Below are 22,934 nucleotides of genomic sequence, written 5' to 3'. Positions count from 1 at the left end.
AAGAATAAAATAAAAAATAAAATTTAAGAATAAGAAAGGGACCAAGGATGGAGCCCTGGGGCTCACCATGGCTTCAGATGAGCATTTTAAAGGGGACTCTGCATATGAGAGCATATTGGTCTCATCAGTTTAACATAAACGCTTTTATATGCACAAACACACTAGATTTCCACATTTGAGAATAGTAAAAACAGAGTCACATCGTGACTTCCATTACTGTACTTCTGGTTAGTGTTGTCATATGGTTGCATTGCTCTTTTCCCCACATCTTTCTGATCGTATTTATTATCTAGGTTAGTATTTTCTTTACTGTCCTCTCAACTAAAATGGCACTCGCCAAAATGTGAATCTTTTTTCCCTCAAAACTGATAAATTCTGTGTTTCTTTGTACATGATACATACAGAAGACCAACAAAAGACTTGAAACTATTCAATGCAAGTAAAGCTCATTTGTTGGTTGAGACAGGGCAAGAGAAAGTTTGTCTGTTTCTTATTGGTCAATTAAACCTATTTAAAACTGATTAGGATAAATTGAACATTTTATCAAAAAAAAAAAAAGATTGACATTCTCAAACTTAAACGGTATAATTTTGCATAAAGACATCAATCAATAAATTCCTGTTGAAAAAGAAGAAGAGGATGATTTTTACTGGGAAAAAGGCTTACACAGAACTAGACTGTCTGCATCAAATCTCAGCCACAAAGCTTATTATCCCACTCAGTTCCATTTATAGTACAGGGATATCTAGTGGCTGCTGGGAGAAAGTCTGGGGATCTTGTACATAAATGTCTTACATCTATTGTTGTGGTTTACTAATAATGTAAATCTATATCATGGATTTTATTTCAAACCTGAGCCAGTAGTTATGGGACTCTAACCTTTTAAGTACAAATTCAAAGATTTCTGCATAAAGAAGCATGAAGAACTACTGGAACCTGCTGTTCTGTTGCTGTATCTCTGTCATGTTTGGTATTTGTGATAAATCTTGATTATTCCCTGCTGTTCTATCTATCCTAATTCTGCAAGATACAAAGCATTCTGGGATTGCTCAGTGCATTAACCAGGAGGGCCACTCTCAACAGCATTTTTGCCACTCATTATGAAAAATTAATCCATGAAACACTGAATCTCTGCTGAGATCACTTCTGAAAACTGAGAGGTAGGTCTCAGTTCATCATCTTTTGTTACTGTTTTGACTGAGAGCCCCCTGATGGCAAAATTTACATGCTGAGCAATATATTAGGATATGAACCTGTCAGTCATATAGACTGACAGGCTTGTTGCACAAAATGTGTCAATCGAAAGCGAGGCAAGTATTTCACCAACCTTTTCCTGCAGGTTGTCGGCCTCCTCTTTGTGTGTAGCCTCACTTTCCTCTTGTGCTCGACGCTGAGCTGTCTCTTTCTTCAGATACTCAATCTCCCTACACAAACAAACAAGACAGGAATTAGAATAATTTCCTCATTAACTTAGCCCTTTAATGTGTCCCTCCTTTCTTACTTTTGCTGGTACTCTTTAATCAGTCTCTTGGCTTTGCTGTATTTCCTCTCTAGGGTTTGGTACTGAGCCTGGGTTTCCTTCAGGTGTTCATCCACTGCCTAAAAAATAACACAAATGAACACACAAACTATCAGTGCGATAACATGATGAGAAAAATAACTAACCATTCATGGCCAGTGAACTTTCTGAACATGAATTTTCCTGACTCTCTTTTCAAATTACCTTGCACAGGGACTGTGCTTCCATCCAGTATCCTTCAAGTTTCTCCATCCTCTCTTTACTGTCCCGGATATTTTGCTCTAACTGAGCACGCTCCATTCGCCAACGCAACCTGTCCTGCTCAGCATGAGCCAGCTTAAGGTAAAAAGAAAAAAAAATTAGGGTGGGAGTGTGGAAGGAGAAATGGAGGATAGTATGTGGGAGGTAGAGGCAATGTTAAGTCATCATTCAGCCAACAAAGAAACACGTGTATATTGTGAGGGTTTCATTCCTGCTGAAGTTTAAGCTAAATGTTGCAGTGTGCATCATTTCTGTAGGTAAAGTAGTGATCTCACCTTTCGTTTGAGGAGCTGGATCTCTGCCTGGGTTACTGCATGTTTAATCTGGAGCTTTAAACAGAGAGAGGGACGAAGATTTTAAAACAAATACTACTATCCCTTAATATCCAAAAGGATCACTCTTATTATGAATATAATTATTTACCTCCTTAAATTTATGGGCCAACTTCTCTGGGTCCAGCTCCACAGGGGACATCATGTCCTGGTTTTCAGCCAAGTCGAAAACCTCAATGGAGTTTGGGAACACTGGGCTCATCTCCTCCTCTTCGTCTGTTGCATATTCACCTGTCTGAAAGTGAGAATAAAAGGTATAGTCGAGAAAAAATATCAGGAGTAAGATCAGAAAAATACTTTGACTTTCTAAATATATAGGCAGTGCCATATAGAGCTGGTTAGCCTTGCTTAACACAGAGAATGCAAACAGCTGGCCTTGTTGTTTCTGTACAAACAAATCTGTCAACCAAGGCTTTATGACTGCCTTTTTTTGTCACATCTCTAACATCTTACAACTGTGGTTATTTTACACTATTTTGATTTTATTCAGTTTAAAGTCAGAATAGAAGTTAGCTTCAGAAACACTTTCTAGGCAGATTTAGTTACATTCAGATAGAGACAGCCTGCCTTTTACCTCATTTGTATCCTGTCTTTATGCCAGGCTTAGGTAGCTTGATGCTATTATTAGCTTCACATTTTCCTGTACAGATGCAAAATTTATATCAAAAAAGCAGAGAAAGTAATTCCTGAATTTGTCAGACCTTTTTAAATGATTTATGACTCTTTCAGTTTCAAAAACTGTCTACCTGAATCTGCAAAGATCACAGTTTCACATGCTACATGTTCCTTTTTTGGTCTGTACATTATCAACAGTGAAATTTAATAAAGCAGCTAGTCTTTCCTGCTTAAAGCCAGACCCTGTCACTATGGATAAAGCAAGCCATAGTTACTTATTTCTCCTACAAACAAGAATATCTGCTGCCAATGTTAGGTTATAATATACTGCACAGATGTGAGAGCAGAATTTAAAGGACAAACAAGAGCACCCACTAAAAAACCTTACTTTCAAATCACAATCAAACCAAAATAAGCCCAGACTCCAAGTTGCACTATTTGCTCCTTTCATAACTTTCTGTATTAATTCTTTATCAAATTGTTTAGAGGATTATTAATTATAAAAACAGCATGAATGACAAAAAGTGGGAATCGGACCACAGAATTATTTCATTACAAACTAAGTGAAAGAGGCACTTTCCTTCAGAAACTAAAGGAAGCTCCTGCCTGTAATTACATTCTGCTTAAGTAAGTAATAGTCTGCTAAGCATTTGTCTCGCTTCATTTTCCCAAATTACAAATTAAATTTAATTCATAGCCACTGTTGATCATGTCCATCCAAGACTCTGCAGTGTAGCACAGCACTCAGCCTTTTATTTTGCCTATGATCATACAGCATCTTTAGCTTTGGTTACACAGAAGACTCTAACATTATGCGTAATGATTGGACTTCACCAAAGCTGAATGTGCGTATGCTGTTCATAACGTGTAAAGAATTATGAATTATTATTAATCAAATCTGTTTAGGAACAGGCAAAACAACTGGATTTAGGACTTCTTCTAGCAAGGAAAGCTATTGCGCTATGTTGTAAGTGCATAGATGCACCTTCTTTGAAACTGTGGATAAAGGAACTTTAAAATGTATCCACCTTATTCCTGGGGATCTACTGTAGCTACGAATGTGCAAAAATACGATTCTTCCAAGGGCTTACTAACGTGATTTAGTGTCAACAACTGAAAGAAATATTCGCTGTTGTAAATACAGCTTCATTTTTGTTAAATCAAACAATTTGCTTAAGTTATTATAAGCTGAAAGGTATAAATTATATTTTCTGTAATGCTCAGTACCTGTTGCTCTGTTTGTGGTACTAATAACATGAAAAGTAAATATATGTCTTAAATATTAGTGTTTTAAGCATGCATCAGTGATTTGATTCTTTTATTATTCATTTATCATTAATTACTGACACCGAATTTGAGATTTACCGAACGACTTGATCCATGGATAGTAATATCAATATAATTCTGACATTTTAAGAGGAATTAGTTGGTGAAGTAAGATGTTCAGCAACCCCACTAACTAAATAGAGTTTTTTTTTTTGAAGGTGGTGTCCTAAGTTCTCTAACAAGATGTGATTGTCTATTACTATACTGATACGAAGCTAATACAGTTAGCTAAATATGCTTGCCTAGGTTATCTGAGGTAATTTCTTCACTTTGTCTTCTCTAGTAGAGGGCGGGGAAATAACAAATTATCCTGTCTGAGGTGTGACAGACAAGTTCACATATTTTAGTCTCAATATCACTCTAATAATCATGGTTAGCTTCTCATTTCTATGCAAAGTCCCATTTAGACAGAAAGGATCTGAATTTGCACCCATATTACACCCAAAGTATCATGGGGGCTAGGAATAGGATGGATTGGATTGGAAAGACTAACCTACATTACTAAATGCAAACTCCTAACATGAACATTAAAGAAGCTGGGAATATAGGCTTCAAGAAATTATGAAAATTTTGGGTATTTTGTTATGTTTTATCCTAGTATTTAAATCATTCTGTTTTATTACTAAAGTGCACTTTATTTAAATGAAAGTTTAGTGTGAGTGTGTTTAAGTATGTATGTGTACACAGGTATGTCTGTACTTATAATTTTGTGTATTTTGTGAATTTTGCCTCAGGATGATAGCTAAATGCTTGTTTGTGTTGTGGAACAACAGCAAACTGTGACTGTTTAATCTTACAAAACAAAGTATTTTCAAGTGTAATTATGCTGCTCTGTAATAATGGACAGAAATTAGATTCAGTCCATCGATGAATGTTATGAAGTAACAAGCCTGCAACTATAATAATTAAATATGCTGCTAATGGTTGTTTTCATTAGCTGGTTTTGACACATGGCTTTCAAACATTCAGTTTCTTACAATCTCTGACCACAAGGGGGGGAAGCTGCACTGAGTTTAAAACAAAGGCCACATGGTGGCACAAAGACCGACATTTTGTCACACACACACACACTTGCACACATGTCTATTTCACGCTTTTTCTCTATTTTTCATTGCTGTAAAAGTGGTCTAAATGAGCAGACTTTGATGCTGATTAAGTTTGACAGTCTGTGGCTGCTTATACAGAGTAAGAGGACGTATAAAGGAACAGTCTAGTATGTGTTTGCTAGGCTGGGTGCATACCTCCTCATCTTCATCCATGTACTGTTTGTATCTCTGCTCCATCATCTCTCTTTGCCATCTCTCCTGCTCTAGAGTCTGTTGGATCAGCTGAGCCACTTCACTTTGCTCCCCGGGCTTCTCTCGACCAATCACAAATCTGAAACATTCAAAACTCTATCAGTCGTATTTATAATGTGGTGACACTGAATCAACAACATAAGAAATTTAAAACCCATTAATTATCAGAGAAATGAGATTGAACCAGTAACATACAAAAACACATATAAAACACAGTGGAGTTAGTAAATAACCAAAAAAACTAATAATAGAAAATGAATAATGATGTTTTTTTTTAAAGTTCTTCAAATAAAACCTCAAAATCCATATATGTTGTAAAGTCAGACCTGACAGTGCCAGAGGTGTTTCGGAGGACAGAAGCAGCGAAGCTCTGAGTGACACCAACCAGGCTGGTCCCATCAACCTCCACTATCAGATCATTAACCTGGATTCTAAACACAAAGACACAAACAGAATGAATGCATGTGTGAAAACAGCAGACAAAAGGAAAACAGTCATGCTTCTGCACTTGTATTTAACATATTTATTTATGATTCAAACTTGACATTTTTCTGTTTGAACACACAACTGTTTAATTTATGCAAGAATCCAGCAGCTAATTCCTGTGTTGGCTTAAATTAGAACTACACAACCTTCACAGTTAATTCACAGATATTTGGCTTATTTAAATATCTAAAATAGTTTGACAAACACACACATATACTAATGTATGTATTGGTTTTAAAACATAGGAAGAAACTACCTCTATCAGTATAGTACAATGCAGAATGAAGTAAGCTAATCAAACTTAGCAGGAATTACTTAGTAGCTTATGATTAAATCCCCAATTCCATAATTCCCTGCTTTAGCTGGGCTTTTGTCGACAAGCTGCTCATAATGAGTTAGGCTTTAATGATAATGGAGATTTAGGAAAGAAGTTATAATTAATGTCTTGGAGTGGGGCTTTTAATTTCAACTCTTCCATTTTTCCCAAAGTCCGAGCATCATGTTGGAGCTGATAACTGGGAAGAAGAGCAAACCTGCACATCTGTCTATTCAAACTGCTTTAAATGTTGTTGAAAAGTTACATGCCGGAAAATAACAAGACTAGATTAAAACCTAGTATATGGCTGAGCGCCAATATTTGGTATGCCTGTTGTAATGTCAGACAGGGAAGAGGAGTTGCTCCGCATACTCCCCCGGACAAGGCATCCACAGCTCTTTAGGGGTTCATGGAATGGCAAAATTCAGAAGCCTCGGTCTAATACTGTTCCTCTGCCCCGACTGTGAGCATAGTAAGCGCTGCAACTGTTAAATGCATTGACTCAGTACATTTAAAGGAAGGCTGAGTAGTTTGGACAATATCACTGACATGTATATCAAGTTGGCATCCGAGTCTCTTTGGAGAAACAATACCCTACATCTCACTGTATAAAGGTATAGCGAGGAAGCACACACGTTATACATCTTCCTGTGATAAGGACTGCTTTTTAGCTGTTTACTTGAGACCCAAACTTATTTATCTTGTAACCTTGGGATAAAAACATGGTAGTTCATATCAAAACAACAAATGTCTGCAGTTTTTTCTATATCTTGAAAATAGTACGGTAACACTTTATTTGACATAAGACTGGCATGACAGTGTCATTCACATAAAGAAGGTTTAATGAATGTTGTCATTTAGTGCCATCCCTACTTCTACACACTCAGCACTACAACATTGGACATCCCAAATCAAGAGTGGAAGTTTTTACTGTACCTTGAACTCTGGTTACCCTGCAGCTTTTTTCCTTTTCTTTAAAATCTGGAACTTACCCCACTCTCTCCTATTGTTTCCTGACTTTATGCTAGGCTAAAGGCTACATACTTTTCATCACTGAAAGAAAAGTTTCATTTACTCAAGCTACTAATGAAATTCTGTCTGAGAGTTGAAACCTCAAGAAAACAAATTACATTTTGTCATTGAAAAATTGAGTAAATGAACTGTATCAGTGCATGTCCACTTAGGGCTATTGAAGTATATACCTGAACTGCCACAGCAGAAATAGTGGCTCATCTTCTTCTGCCTAAAGAAAGATTAAACTGTTTATTTTTATTTCACCAGGGCTTTAGCACAGCATGGCCTACTATCACGGCCTACGTCCTTAATAATAAAAACAGAGGTGAACCTTGGATGAACCTTGAACCTGGTACTTGAAATGTGTGTTAATCCACGACTGAAAATAGTCCCACTATTTATTCCTTTCTGAGTTGAGTTTAGTACCACAGCACCTACCTCTTAACGGAAAAGACAAAGCCTCTGTTAAGACTAGAACGTATTTGTGTTGGAACAAATGTGGCTGTCAGCCACCAACACAGTCAGGAAGTAGAGTCTAACAGACATGCTGTTGGCTTTGGTCTTATCATTAGTTTTCTTGTCATGAGAACTACACACTTACCTGCCATCTCTCTGTGCAGCTCCGCCCTCTGTGACTGTCTTTACGAAGATCCCCAGTTTCTCCAGACCCATATCAGCTCCTGCACCCATACCTATGATACTAATACCCAGGCCATCACTGTCTGAGACACAAATACACACAAACAGAATGTGAATACTACTGACAGAATGTACATTACTATCTTTAGATATATTGACATTAATCATACACTTTTATATCCATATATTCATTTTGTTGTAACAAATATACAACATTAAAGGATAAAATTCATTAAATGTTTGTGATGTATAAGGTGAAAAAATGAAGCAATAAAATATACTTAACATATTCACCCATATTTCATGCTTTTGAGTCAGTGCTTTAACTGTTAAACCATGGCGAGAGCAGCCATCACGAATAGTTTCTGGTTCCAGTCCATTACCTCCATAATTACGAGCTGCTAATAAAGCTAATCCATGCTAAGTTTAATCCCATAAGGGGATAATGTGCTGCTAGCAGACAGTGAATGTCCACTAACAGCATCTCATCAGTTACTGTGTGCACGTGTTTAAGTGTGTAGTTACATAAGCAGCTTGACTGACTGACTCTTTGTGAGTGTGTGTGTCTGTACATGTGTGTGTGTACCTTTCTCCAGCTCGACAGGAAATAGGTCAAGTTTCTCTACTCTTTTCTCCAGCTCATACTCAGCTGATGCCGCCATGGGGTCAATGTCATCGTTACGGCGATCGTAGTCTTCATTAGAGTAGGTGGTGAAGACCTGCACACAGGGCAAAGGGAAAGGGTCAGAGGGGCTCCTGTTCAGGCTGAATGCAGCTTATTCCAGACACCCTAGGACCAAATGTTTTTATCTAAATATAGCAGTAAGGTTGTAGACTGTTTGATATTAAAAAAAAGAGCTAGGAGCTTGGCAAAATGGACCTGGGCTTGAATGGCACTTTTATAGTTGTCTGCCTACTCAAAGCACTTTAACACTACAGGTCACCCATTCACACCTATCCACTCCACATTTAAACACTGATGGCACAGGCTGCTTTATTCAGGCACATCTCAAACAATTAGAATATCATGAAAAAGTTCAATATTTTTTGTCACTCATTTCAGAAAGTAAACCCATATATTATACAGACTCATTACACATACAGGGAAATATTTCAAGCCTTTATTTCTTGAAATGTTGATTATTATGGCTTACAGATAATGAAAACCCCAAATTCAGTGTCTCAGAAAATTAGAATATTACATAAGATCAATAAAAAAGGATAATTTAAACAGAAATGTCAGGCTTCTGAAAAGTATGTTGATTTCTATGCACTCAATACTTTTGCATGAATTTCTGCATCAATTTTTTATTTATTTATTTAACCTTTATCTAACCAGATAAATCCCACTGAGATCAGGATCTCATTTACAAGGGCGACCTGGCCAAAAGGTCAGCAGCACACGTCAAATATCAATACAAAAGGTTTAGGCAATAAAATTACAACCAATAAATATATAAAAAAACAACAACTTGACAATGTAGGAGCAATAATTTTTGAGGACAGGTACAATTAAGAACACAGGCATTGTTCATAGGATTCTCGCTGCCTTGTGAGCAAAACGGAACGAAAAGCTTTGAATGAAACCAGTTCAGCCATTTTCAATTCAGTCTGTATAGTGTTCCAGGTGGTGGGGGCAGCATAACAAAAAGCTCTTTTTCCAAAATCAGTTCAGACTCTGGGCACATTTAAGTGATGGACTGCACAAGAGCGTAAGGCATAGGTACTCCTCGATTTCTGCAGAAGTGAACATAGATAGGGCGGTACTAATCCCAGAAGAGACTTACAAATCAACAGCATCCAGTGGGTATACTTCCGGGAGCTCAAGGAGGGCCGCTCAGCTTTGGCATAAAGGTCGCAGTGATGAGTGAGATGTCCGCAACCAGTAACAAAACGCAGTGCACAGTGATAAACAGTGTCCAGAGTCCGGAGACATTTGGTTGAGGCACTCATATACAAAACATCACCATAATCAATCAATGACAGAAATGTTGCAGAGACAAGATATTTCCGAGCTCTGAGGGAAAAACAGGATTTGTTCTGGTAGAAAAATCCAAGTTTTACTCTCAATTTACGGACCAGGTTGGCAATGTGAGCCTGGAATGAGAGCTCCTGGTCAAGCAGAAATCCAAGATACTTATAGCTAGAGACCAGCTCTATCTGCTGCCATTCAGAGTTGTAATGGCATTGACGGGCTCAGTTAATTCATGTTTATGTGAAAATACCATGAGTTTAGTTTTCTCTGCATTTAAAACCAGTTTCAGAGATTGAAGACGAGCCTGAACTGTATTAAAAGCAGTCTGTAAAAATTCTAAAGCCTGTGAGAGTGAGGAAGAGCAGCAGTAAATGACTGTATCGTCAGCGTAAAAATGATAAAATGCATTTGACAGATTAACGCACAAATTATTTATATAAATAGTAAATAAAATTGGTCCCAGGACTGAACCTTGAGGTACTCCTCTTGAGATGTTCAGGAAACCAGAGATGGCACCAGCCATTTGGACACATTGTGTTCTATTTGATAGGTAATCTGCAACCAAGTTGAAGCTTGGCTTGAGATTCCAATCCTAAGCAGCGTATCAATTAAAAGTTTGTGATCAACCGTGTCAAGTGCCTTGGATAACTCAATAAAAAGTGCAACACAATATTTTTACAATCTAAAACCTGAATAAAATCATTTAAAACTAATAGAGCAGCAGTAACAGTACTGTGCTGTTTTCTAAAACCAGACTGAAAATTTGTTAGAATACCATTAGTATCTAAAAATAGTTTTAGTTGCTCACAGACAAATTTTTCAAATATTTTCGCCAGGACACATAGTTTAGATATTGGTCTGTAATGGTTGACCTCTGAAGGATCACCACTCTTTAAAAGTGGAAGCACAAATGCCGATTTCCAAACTATGGGTATTGCATTTGTTTTAAAACTCAAATTAAAAATATAGGCCAATGGCTCCACAATGTAGTCAGGCACCAATTTGATAAAAAAGGGGTCCAGATTATCAGGACCAGCTGATTTATTTGTGTCTAACTTTTTCAAGGCACTGAGAACATTTGCAGGAGACACAGGAGTGAAATTAAAAAGCAGAGAATTAGAGCAAATACTCCTTTCACAGGCTTCAGGATTAGAAACAGGCATAGTTGAGACAGGATTACAAGACTCAAATAAAAACCCTGCTGATATAAAATGTTCATCAAAAAAGCTCAACATGGTAGATTTATCTGTGAGCTTTCCCCCCTCAATGCAGTGTGGCATGGAGGCGATCAGCCTGTGGCACTGCTCAGGTGTAATGGAAGCCCAGGTTGCTTTGATAGCGGCCTTCAGATCATCTGCATTGTTGGGTCTGGTGTCTCTCATCTTCCTCTTGACAATACCTCATAGATTCTCTATGGGGCTCAGGTCAGGTCAGTTTGCTGGCCAATCAAGCACAGTAACACCATGATCATTGAACCAGCTTTTGGTACCTTTGGCACTGTGAACAGGTGCCAAGTCCTGCTGGAAAATGAAAACAGCATCTCCATAAAGGTTGTCAGCAGAAGGAAGCATGAAGTGCCCTTGAATTTCTTGGTAGAAAGCTGCTTTGACTGTGGACTTCAGAAAACACAGTGGACCAACACCAACAGATGCCATGGCAGCCCAAATCATCATTGTGGAAACTTCACACTGGACTTAAAGCAACGTGGATTCTGTGCCTCTCCACTCTCCCTCCAGACTCTGAGACCTTGATTTCCAAATGACATGCAAAATATACTGAATCTGAAAAGAGGACTTTGGACCACTGAGCAACAGTCCAGTTCTTTTTCTCCACAGCCCAGGTAAGACGCTTCTGATGTTGTCTCTGGTTCAGGAGTGGCTTGACACGAGGAATGCCACATTTGTAGCCCATGTCTAGGATTTGTCTGTGCATAATGGCTCTTGATGCGTTGACTCCAGCCTCAGTCCACTCCTTGTGAAGCTCCCCCAAATTCTTGAATGGATTTTGCCTGACAATCCTCTCAAGGCTGCAGTTATCCCTTATGCTGGTGCACCTTTTCCTACCACACTTTTTCCTTCCACTCAACTTTCTATGAATATGTTTGGATACAGCACTCTGTGAACAACCAGCCTCTTTAACATTGACCTTTTGTGGCTCACCCTCCTTGTGGAGGGTGTCAGTGACTGTTTTCTGGACATCTGTCAAGTCTGCAGTCTTCCCCATGATTATGTAGCCTACTGACCCAGACTGAGAGACCATCTAAAGGCTCAGGAAATTGTTGCAGGTGTTTTGAGTTAATTAGCTGATTAGGGTATGACACCATGACTTTCCAATGTTGAACTTTTTCATAATATATTAATTTTCTGAGACACTGACTTTTGGGTTTTCATTATTTTTAAGCCATAATCATCAACATTTCAAGAAATAAAGGCTTGAAATATTTCCCTGTATGTGTAATGAGTCTATATAATATATGGGTTTCACTTTCTGAAATGAGTGACAAAAAATATTGAACTTTTTCATGGTATTCTATTTTTTTAGATGTACCTGTAGTCATTAATATTACCTATTTATATGCATCCATACACATTCACATTCCATTAAAACAACAGAAGAAGCCTAGTCAAATGTCTCGGCCGGGGACACAATGACACGCGACTACAGGAGCTGGGGATCAAACCCCTGACCCTATAAAATATTTAACTTTAATTATTTTAACTCATATTGCAATTTTGATATGAATTGTTGTATAGTAATGAATGGCCATTTTTATATCTGGGCAAGCTAGTCTCTTAAATCTTATTAAAAGTGGATAGAAGGTATTGGTGGGCGATACATCAGGTTATAGATGTTTTGACTAATGACTTATTGCTCTGTGATCTAGATTTGACTGATTTGTGTTTGTAACAGTTTTAATGTTGAATGTGTGTAACTCTGGCATTGTGCTGCTGCCTCTCTTGGCCAGGACACTCCTGTAAATGAGATTCTTGATCTCAGAGAGGTTTGCCTGGAGAAATAAATTTAAATAGATGAAAGAAAATCAGACTTTAAGAAATGACCTGAAACAAATGACCAAAAACAAATCTTATTTATGGTTATACAACATAAAAACAAAGGAAGTGCTCTGAAATCAAAAGTAAGTGAAATAACCCTAAATATAACAGCTGCCATGGGTGTAGCGATGCTGACTAAAGGGAAATTTGAATTGAAGTCTATTTTTTTCCACAGCTGTATTTCTACCCTCAGCCATGAGGTTTAAGACATTAGGAACATGGTTACTGACAGCAGGTCTTCCTGTAACCATCTTGATTATGGCATAAACACTCTCAGCCAGTACAGTGCATCTTCCAACTCCCTGTGTTTGTGTCCTTATATAGATCAGTTCTTAATGTACATCACTTGCATAAATGTCCTTGTAAGCCTGACAGAGTTATTTGTAATTAAGCTGTTCTGTAATTGCTCCAGTGCCAGCAATGTTAATATGACAACACATTAGAAGCAGAAAGTCTAAATGTGAGAGTAACAGCTACTTTTGAGTGAGCAGGATTGGAAAATTAATTCTCCATTTGCCAGTCTGCACCTGTGCTGACTCACATCCCACTCTACTTAGAAAGATGAGGAGAATACAGGAAACAGACACTGATATCATTTAGTTAAATTCAGCATTGTCTTCCCCTTTCATTTGGCAAAATGCCAACATATATGTGAATATGCTTCCATATGTTTTTCTTTCTTCCACTTTCTATCACACCCCTCCCCCCTCTCTGAAAGGTCAGCAGCATCTGTCTCCCCTGTGACCATCCCTGGGATCACATGGTTTTGTTTCCATGGCAACTACAGGTTTGCCCAGTATGAGTTTGGCACTGGCACTGACTCACTCTCTTCTCTGTCCCAGTCCAGCAAATATGCTAATGAATGTGTGTGTTGTTTTTTAGAGCGAGACAGCATACAGATAGAGACTCATAGCCAGAGGCCTGCATGTGTAGGTGGTGAATGTAACTATATTATTTACATTACTCTGAGTGTGGAGGACTGATAAATGCACACAACCACACACACACACAAACAGGGTCAGGGGGTGTGATTGTTAAACTGTTTCCTGTAGTCATATTTCCTTCCTGTTGAGTAACTTTAAAGCTGTGTGTGTGTACATGAAGCTTCAGAATGATTCCTGCACACATCATAAACACATGAACATTGAAAAAGTATGCTTCTGAACTTATTTAAAATGATGATTATCCTCAGATATTCTTAATTACCTCTAAGTCTTTCAATCAAATCAAAGCTTACTACATATACAAGGAAACAACAGTAAACTGGTAGAACATTGAAATGCAACATGCAACAACACTACTGACTATGGCAGTCAACATTTTAGATATTTAATCAGTACTCTGTTTAAAAATTATACTCTATTCATGTAATCAATAGGAGATATGTCAGTTAATGACAAATCTTCTGTCAGATTGTTAACCTACTAATCCTGGGCAGCCAGTAATAATATGTTAAACATAGCTGTCAACTAATCCCAAGAATTCCCTATAAATATACTCAACTAATGCTGTCAATTAATAAATAAATAAAGTAATGTAGGTGTTGTAATTAAGATCTAATAATGATAGTAATGAAATTATCTGAACAGCACTTATACAAGCCTTTTAAACAGCAACATTTATATTAAACTGAAAATACTGCATGTTTCTATCTTGGTAGCAGACAGGCACAGAGAGAGGAGAGACAGAGGGCAGATTACCCACTTATAAATTAATGTCAGATTGCGGTTTATGTTTAGGATGGTAAAAAATAATACAATTACTGGGTATATTAGGAAAATCTGACATTAGATTTAATACTTTTAAGACCTTTTTGTAAGACTCTCTTCATACATTTTAAGACATATCGCATCTTCAATCTCTAACTAGTCACATTACTGACAGTTACGTAAATGTTTTGTGCTAATAGACAAAAATGTGACAAAAAAAGAAGATTTCAGTAGTACTTCCACTGTGGTATGCAAATTAAATTCTTAGATCAGGGATCGGTAACTTACTACTGAGAGAGCCACATAGTTTTTATTCTCACTATTAGAGTTCTTATTTAATTTACTTATGTGGCCTAAAAGTAGTTTTGCTACATTCTAGATCTACCTATTTACATTGTGTGACAACCACTGTGGTTAAAAATAAAATGTTAAAAGCCTAACATAAAGTTTAAGAAAAGAAATAAGGTATGATTGCTGATTTCATGAGACTTATAATCTTGAATTCTGATTTTAAGCATTGATGTGTCAAAGATCACATGACTGGTCAGACCTGATTGAGTTCCTAAAAATGTCATGTGTGGTTAAATCTAAATATAAAAAAATGAAAGTAGAAAAAAGTCTATAGCCTCCTATATGAATAGGCTATAAAATAATTAAACACAAATGAAAAATAAGGACTTTATAGTCTTGCATTTAAGAGCTTGTCATACTTTTTAAAAGACTTCATTCTGGCTGTATTGATTGATCAACTTTTAATACTTTTTAAGACCCAGTGGACACCCTGGCATAAGAGCAAAGAGAGATTTTTGGAATGGGTTTTAATCAAATATACAAAGCTACTGGGTGAGGACATCAGAGTGCATACTGTTTTTATTGCATTTTTTTTTTCTTTCTGATTAATTTATTGAAATTAATCAATATGCCATATACATGGCTATTTAAATGCAAATTTAAGTTTTTAGCCTCATATTATTCATACATGTGGTACCATAATTGAGTCCCTTACATATGATATAATATGAAATCTAAAAATCAAATCATCTAAAAATCAAACATCCATGCTTCATTCCAGTTTTGACAACCAAAATAATTTGCCACTAGTTTGCAACACATTTGCATCTAAAACATGGCATTCAACTTTCTAGGCTGGATCACAGTACAACATGTTCAGCCTGTGCTCAAGACTGAGGAAGTTAAGAGCTTGAATTATTTTGCCAAAACATTTTCTCAAGCACTGAAAGTTGAGGATCCTCCTGAGCTGTTATCAACATGAACAAAGATTGTTTGAGGCCCTTGAAAAAGGATTTCTGGTCCTTTAAGTCATTGTCTGATGAACTATATCTAAATAATCTGATGAAACCCTGCGTGGCACCATTAACTACAGAAAACCAAAGCACAGCAATATGCACTTAATTTGGTGCTCGTCTCTGGTCATGGGATGCTGAGAAACAAATGCTGTGTCTTGAACAGCCTTCGCATTATCTGTCCAATAGCAAGCCACTTACTACTACAATGAATCAAAGCAAAGCAGCAGAGATGTCCTGCAGGAAGCCCGGTGGACCTTTAAAACAAGGCTATGCTGTCACTCTGCCGCAGCAGATTTTGCAATACATTTAGATTAAAACCACTCACAGATAGTCAAGTGTTTCTATAAGGATGTTTTAAGAAAAACACAGACACAAATAAAGGCTGGATTAGTATGGGTGTTGAGTGTCACATGCAGTTCCATTAGTAGACTGTTTACTGACAAATTAATTCATGATGCTTAGAAATGAATAATAACAGCAACCAGAATGACATTAAGCTCAATAAATGACAGAGAAAGACAACATGAAATTAACACTGTGATGCTAAAAATAGAACACACTGCTAATCCACATTAGCTGAGTAGTAAAAGCCATGATTCTCCTGGACGCCAGGCGGGTATCTGGTTTGAGATTGGTCAGAGGAACTAAAGGAGACGTTTGGCTCTGAAGCTAAAAACCCAACAGGACATATTTAACTGAGGAGAAGATGCTAAAAACGGTTTCCTCTTGCATCTTAGTCCCACTTTTTGAACCACTAAACTATTCTGCTGATGACTCCATGTTAAAATTACTTAAATGACATGACAGTGGTATGGACTCTTTCATTTGACATTTGAAAATACAATGGCTGGAATTACTTTCACGATGTAAGGGAAACTGTATGTATACTAAAATTCTGGGATGAGATCATTCTAATGTACCTTGTGGGATAGCCCAGGCATTTATTCGATGGTGCAATAAGTTAAGTGCTTGTCTTTGATGGACAATGACATGATGTTTTACAATGAACAGGGCTACTGAAGCTGGAAGTGAAGTACTGAAAGCCTTTAAATCATTCTGCCTTAATCAAGATTTGGTGAATCCATACACTCTTGTTACTTCACCTTATATAATGCACAACACACACATCTCAGGGTTTTTACCCACACACATCTCCATTCAGTGACTTAATCAATCAGTTCTCCTGACTTGTGTGTGCTTGTGTATGACTGAGTGTTTGAGTGCACATGCACACACTTGTGTGTGTTTTAAAGGAAAACAAACACACCCTGCTACATTCCAACTACTTTTTGCCCAGGTACAGAGGTAGCTTTGTTTACAGCCCATCACACAAATCCAGTATGTGGCAGTCCAGCGGGGTTATGGGAAAACTTCTATAGGTCTCTACAGCCAGTGATTAATCTTCAGTGCCTTTACCACTGTGCTATGTTGTGTCATCATGCATCAGTGCGACTTAGAAGCAAGGTTTGATAACATGGTATTGCTGCTGAAAGATAAAATCTGGTGGAAATTTTGTGATGTGATGTGCTACAGAGGAAGATCCTGTTACCTAAAAATATCTACACTAACCTGCTCTGTTTTTGTGTACCTGTACCTGTACCTTTTCTTTTTTTTTAATATATTTCTTAAATCACCTCTTTTTCTTTGACTTAACATCAGAACCACCACTGGGTAAAATTTACCCAAGGCTGTTTTTTAATTGCATCTCACTTTATATTGATAACATTTTAAAGTCTGTAAGTCATTGACTTTCCTAAAATTCTGTTTTGTCGCACCTGGTGTCATACTTTTATTTATTTATTTATTTATTTATTTTTGCATAAATACAAATTTTATAAACATCCATTTGTACCTCGAACTGCCATGTTGGTAAAATTTACCCAATCAAAAAGCTTTTTTTCCCCCTCTATTTCATTTTACACCAGCAGATAAACAATAGATACTGCCATGAAAACACCACCTCTCTGTTGCTGCACTGCTTAGTCAGAAGTCATAGATCAACCTCCAACATGGACAAAAAAAGATTTTTTAATTGTGAAATGTCAAAAGATTTGCTCAGTGCTTTGAGTGAAGAAGAATCTGATGTTGGGGAAGTTTTAGAATAAAACTCTAATTGAATAAATGCAGTTAATTTCCACCCTGCCAAGAGCTAGTCCATAGCTAAAATTCTATGGCTCATTTCAGAAAAACAGTGAAAAATGAGAACAAAAGAAGAATGTAATTCTGTCCTACTGTGTTTTACTTGAGACATCCATATCCTTATTTTAGAAACAAATAAAGTGAGAAAACCATTAAACCAATAATTGAGATATTTCATTGTTCTTTGTTTTTTTTCTCAAGAGAATTTTATTTGTTTAATAAAATAATCCTACACTACATACTAAATGCCTTTGTCTATTTATTGTTATTACTGGTTCTGCTGTAGGTGGTTGACCGGGCTTTGAACCTTTAATCTTCTGATGGCGGGGAAGCATCGTTAACCACTACACTCCAAACTTAATTCAATGCTAGAGGATTACTATGAATAGATGCTCAATGGGGTTCTACTGAATGTGTCCAGGTTTTCTACAATGACTTTCTCAGGCAGGGCTTAAGGAAACATGACAAAATGGAAGTTGTCACTGACTGCTTGAAATTTCACTTCTTAGGTCCCTGTAAAGTGAAATCCAAACATTGTGTCTAAAAAAACTAGATATGTTGGAATAAGGTTGCTGTAAACATGTGAAAACACTGAGATCAATGTGTGAGTGAATTTTTCATTTAGACCATTAGACAGATGTTCACTTCTTCCCTGGTTTGGTTTTACTTGACCAGGGTAAATATACGATCCCTATGACATCACCAGTCTTGATCAGGAATTACCCTGCCCCACTAACGCTACAACGCTATAACACAACAGAGCATAAGATATAACCGGGTTTTATTATCAATATCATACTGAGAGTAATTTGAGATCTTGCACTGGTCCCATATTTCCAAGCTTAGATCTAAGAATTAGACAACTGTCTGACAATGGACTCTCCAGCACTTGTGTCATCCTTTTTTTTTGGCTGAGATCTAGGAATGAGACAACTGAGACAGTTTAGCCTTTGAAAGGATCTTGGGATGACACCTGCGACAATTTAAAGAATTGGATCGTGAGACTCAAACTTTAAATCTGAGCGCTCACGGTAGTCTGATTTTTCTTCGAGCGAAGATCTTGGAACAAGACAACTGTAAGATATAAAGGATCTCCCTCTAGGCTCACCGTGAGACTGAATGATGTCAGGATCATTTTGAGGCGGATGAAAAAAATTCACAAAATCTCATTTTGGTCCTAGATAGTGCTCATTTTTGTCCCACAGACATAGATGATACATAAATAATGTCTTATTCTATCGGGAGAGTTTTATGATTCATGTTGTTAGTATAAATAAGTAAACATATAAAATGCTTTTGTAGCTAACATTACTGAGAGTTGGAATCAAGCCTTTTAGCTGTGTAGTTTAGATCAGTGGTTCTAAACTGGTGGGTTGGGACTCAAAAGTGGGTCATGAAGCAACTTATTTATCTCCCTTTTTCTGGATAACAAAGCTGGTGTTCCCAATATCATTAGGAAATTCCTAAAGAAACTGCCTAATTTCTGTGCTGTCTTGGTGAAAAATAATCTTGCAAAGCAGTTGGATTTGCCTGACTTCACCTCTGTCACAAGGGAAATCCATCTTGAAAAGCTCCAATCCTAAATGTTTGTGCCCACCAAAACACTGTTTGGACTTATCAGCGTCATTTTAGATGAACATGGCAGTAGCTATGGGCGGGGTTTAGTTGTACTAGCTGTTTGCAATGGCTGCCTCCACTGCAGTGATTGGCTCAGGTATAGCTCTGGTATAGCGTCAGTTTTACCAGAACTCTTCTGCCGCTTTGCCTGTTTTGGCATGAATTTGTGAGTTAAGGGGGGAAAGGGCCAGTTGTGGGAGTGGGTAAATACAATGGCTGCAAGTGAAGTGCTCAGCTCGGACATAGCAACAACAGCAGTTTTGTCAAAACTTAACATTTATTTATTAAAACAATATCAGAGAGCAGCACTGAAAGCTTTACATGATTGAAAGATGTTTTTGCTCTTTTCCCTGCTTCTGTCTGCTTCGGCATGGGTTTGCAATCATTACAGGTGGGGTTTGCCCTTATAGCCCATGGCTGTTGCCATGTTAGCTATTAGCTCAGATGTACAGTAGCTGTAGGAAAGTGGAATTTTAATCAGAACTGGACCACAAGAGTGTAGAGTCACACCAAAAGCTTGACTCAGCAGAGAAGACTTTTTTGCATGTCTCCTCGACCAGCCTTGGCATGAATTTTATTTGTCGAGAAGCTCTACCATTAACAATCTATGGCAGCAGTAACCTCTCATCTCAAGAGAAGGGCATGTGTACAATGTGTTGTCGTTTTAATTTGCGTGTCATTAAATGTAGCAGACAGAACATTAATCCAATCAACCTTCCAAGAATTTTTTTAAAAATCCAGCCCTTTCCAAATGCTTTCTACAGGAGCTTTCCCAGATTCATGTGAAAAATATCTATGTAATGGATATTTAAAACAGTTTATCTGGCATGTCATGTTAGGTGAAAAACGGAGTAAAATAAAAAGTATGCATACTTGTCCTTCTGTAATCATGTGATTTTAAAACATATTTCTTTTAGCTCTGTCTCTTTTGCTCTAGTTCTGGTCAAAATTTAGAATTTTTCATTAAATACATTTGAGTTGTTGAACATTTTGAAGAATATGGGTCGCAATTTCTCGTAATGAGTTGGTGGAAGTAGCCTCCTTTTTCTAATTCAAACACCATGTTAGCAAACCACAACCAATCATTTCTATAACTGTATCGTGTGTGGTAAACATTTAGAAGGCAGGAATCTATTTCACATACAAATTAAATTTCATGTATGTCCTGTCCTGTATGTATTCTCATTAAAAGTTAGCCTGGTGGATACTTGCAAAATATTTGGAATAGGGCACACCAAGCAGAGCTAATATTGCATTTTAAAGCTAATGCTATTAGGGCTGGTTGCAACCAAGCTCTTACCTACAAGTAGATAATTTCTCAATGCCCTGTTACAAAGACTTATCTACAACTCTTGTTAGCATGAGTGTTAGGGGAATTTGCTGTAGCATCCATGTGTGTAGTGGTGGCCAAACTGCAATAATTCTGTATTTATGGTGTTTTTGTTAATAAGATACCTGCAACTTGTCACAATTACTTTTATGACCACTAAATCAAATCATCAGTTTTCGAGGAACAAGAGTGTAATGTCATTTCTCACACTATTAAAGATTATGTCCTCACTTCACTAGTCATATCTAGTCATACATATTAAATCTCAGCTTTGTTTTGTTGTTGTCCATGTTTTTGAAGCTTAAAGTTTATGTTTTAGGCCAATGCAGACTGTTCAAGGCAAAAGTAACTTCAAAGGAGGAAACAAATCAAGAGCTAAAGGAGGAAGCTCAATGAGCCTATAGCTTTCTTTACAGCAGCATATCTGAAACAGCTGAATCACTAAGACTACAAAGTCTAGCAACTAATGTGGAATTCTTGATTTTGTCTGTATTTAGTCTTCCTGTTTTATTTAAAAAGATTATTTTTGGGTTTTTGCCTCTATTTGGAAAGGACAGCTGAAGAGAGACATGAAACATGGGGACTGACATGCACCAAACAGCGCCAGCTGGGAATCATTCTAGCAACCAGTGCCTCAAGGACTACAGCCTCTGTATGTGGGTGCCTGCTCTACCCACTGAGCCAAACTGACACCCCAGTCTTCCTGTTTAAACTGAAATTAAGTTGAACCTTTTTGATGGTGATTTAGCCTTAGTGTTCTGCAGGTGTTTGTTGTGAAGAAGAGTCACATCTGGCTACACATTGGGGAGAGTAGACAGTATGTTTTCTTCTGCTGTAGTGTGGAAACGAAACATGCAAATGGTATAAATTATCCAACAGAAAACATAACTTTTGGATAACTGCGTTTCATATTCAAAACAGTTTTCTGAATGAAAGCAGAGGTTTTTGCTCTGCTGTAGCAGGTGCTCATTTGACATGATTCACTCGCAGTTCACAGTAGCACTAAGTAGTAAACAACTCTGCTTCAGGCCACAGCTCCACTTTTAGCTGCCATGTGGCTAAAGAGGTCAGTGGTTAAATGTTTTAAGATCCAAGAAAATGTAAAGAATCCTTTTTTGACCTGACATCTGCCATGAAATGAAAACTGTAACCCTCGATCACCTGCACAAAAGGACATGATCAGGCATGAATTGTGATTTTACAATGCAAAGCCACTGTTTATCATGTTGTCTTTTTCCTACCTAAATTCTGCCTTACCATCCTGGATTTAATCACAGGACTCTTCTTATATCCTGTCTCTTCTGTTACATGTATGTCATCATATTAAACTCCATGGTAAGCTATTCACTTTCCTCTCTCACAGAGGAAGTATGTTGTCAATGTCACAGCTTCATCATGACACGTTAAGGCATGTTTCACAATTCACAGAGCTCAACCAGCTGACTGGTGCAGTGGGTGGGGGCTGAGTAAGGACTGAGCACTCAAGCATAGAAAAAGCTTCTGTTAAGATCTATGTTCAAGCACGCACACAATCACACAGTTTGAGCTCAAGTCAGCAGGAAATACTGTGGTGAAATCAAACAGAGAAAATCCCCTGAGCAACCCGTGCGTAAGTGTGTGATGTTCTACAAGAAGGAAGTCAGTTGGTCTTCAAAAATCATTTCTTTCTTCTGGTGTAGAGTTAATACTCAAATAGACAACAGATCACAAAACTCAAACCTTTGTGTGTTCTCTCTCTTTTTCTAACACATCAAAGCTCTTGTTGGGAACTCCAGCTTGTGCCAATTGTGGGGACTCAATTGGACAAAGCCATACAATTTTTTTCTTACTGTCTACTTAACAACTCACAATAAGTTTTTGGTATGGAAAAATTACAAAAAGAAATGTTGCTTCAGAAACATGATGTTATCTGTGTGATACCAACACTGCACCAGTGGTAATGGGCATTAGGATTGGGTGGTAGTCAATTATATATACCATCAAATTTTCCCTATATTT

General features: G+C 37.4%; 1 protein-coding gene across 1 annotated transcript in view; it reads right to left on the bottom strand.

Moving 5' to 3' along the window:
- LOC121529490 (neurabin-2-like) overlaps positions 1-22,934 on the bottom strand; it is a 44,633-nt gene that overhangs the window by 6,472 nt on the left and 15,227 nt on the right. Inside the window, exons 6-14 of the mRNA XM_041817391.1 lie at positions 8,393-8,525; positions 7,769-7,889; positions 5,678-5,782; positions 5,295-5,430; positions 2,204-2,347; positions 2,056-2,109; positions 1,724-1,855; positions 1,502-1,599; positions 1,328-1,424 (exon numbers count right to left, since the gene is read on the bottom strand). Of these exons, the coding sequence (XP_041673325.1) occupies positions 1,328-1,424; positions 1,502-1,599; positions 1,724-1,855; positions 2,056-2,109; positions 2,204-2,347; positions 5,295-5,430; positions 5,678-5,782; positions 7,769-7,889; positions 8,393-8,525 (1,020 nt within the window). The remainder of the gene's footprint in view (positions 1-1,327; positions 1,425-1,501; positions 1,600-1,723; positions 1,856-2,055; positions 2,110-2,203; positions 2,348-5,294; positions 5,431-5,677; positions 5,783-7,768; positions 7,890-8,392; positions 8,526-22,934) is intronic.

Source organism: Cheilinus undulatus, linkage group 21 (assembly GCF_018320785.1).
Source record: "Cheilinus undulatus linkage group 21, ASM1832078v1, whole genome shotgun sequence".
NCBI classification, from domain to species: domain Eukaryota; kingdom Metazoa; phylum Chordata; class Actinopteri; order Labriformes; family Labridae; genus Cheilinus; species Cheilinus undulatus.
The sequence above is the reverse complement of the archived record's forward strand: the minus strand, read 5'-3'. Positions and strand labels throughout refer to the sequence as shown.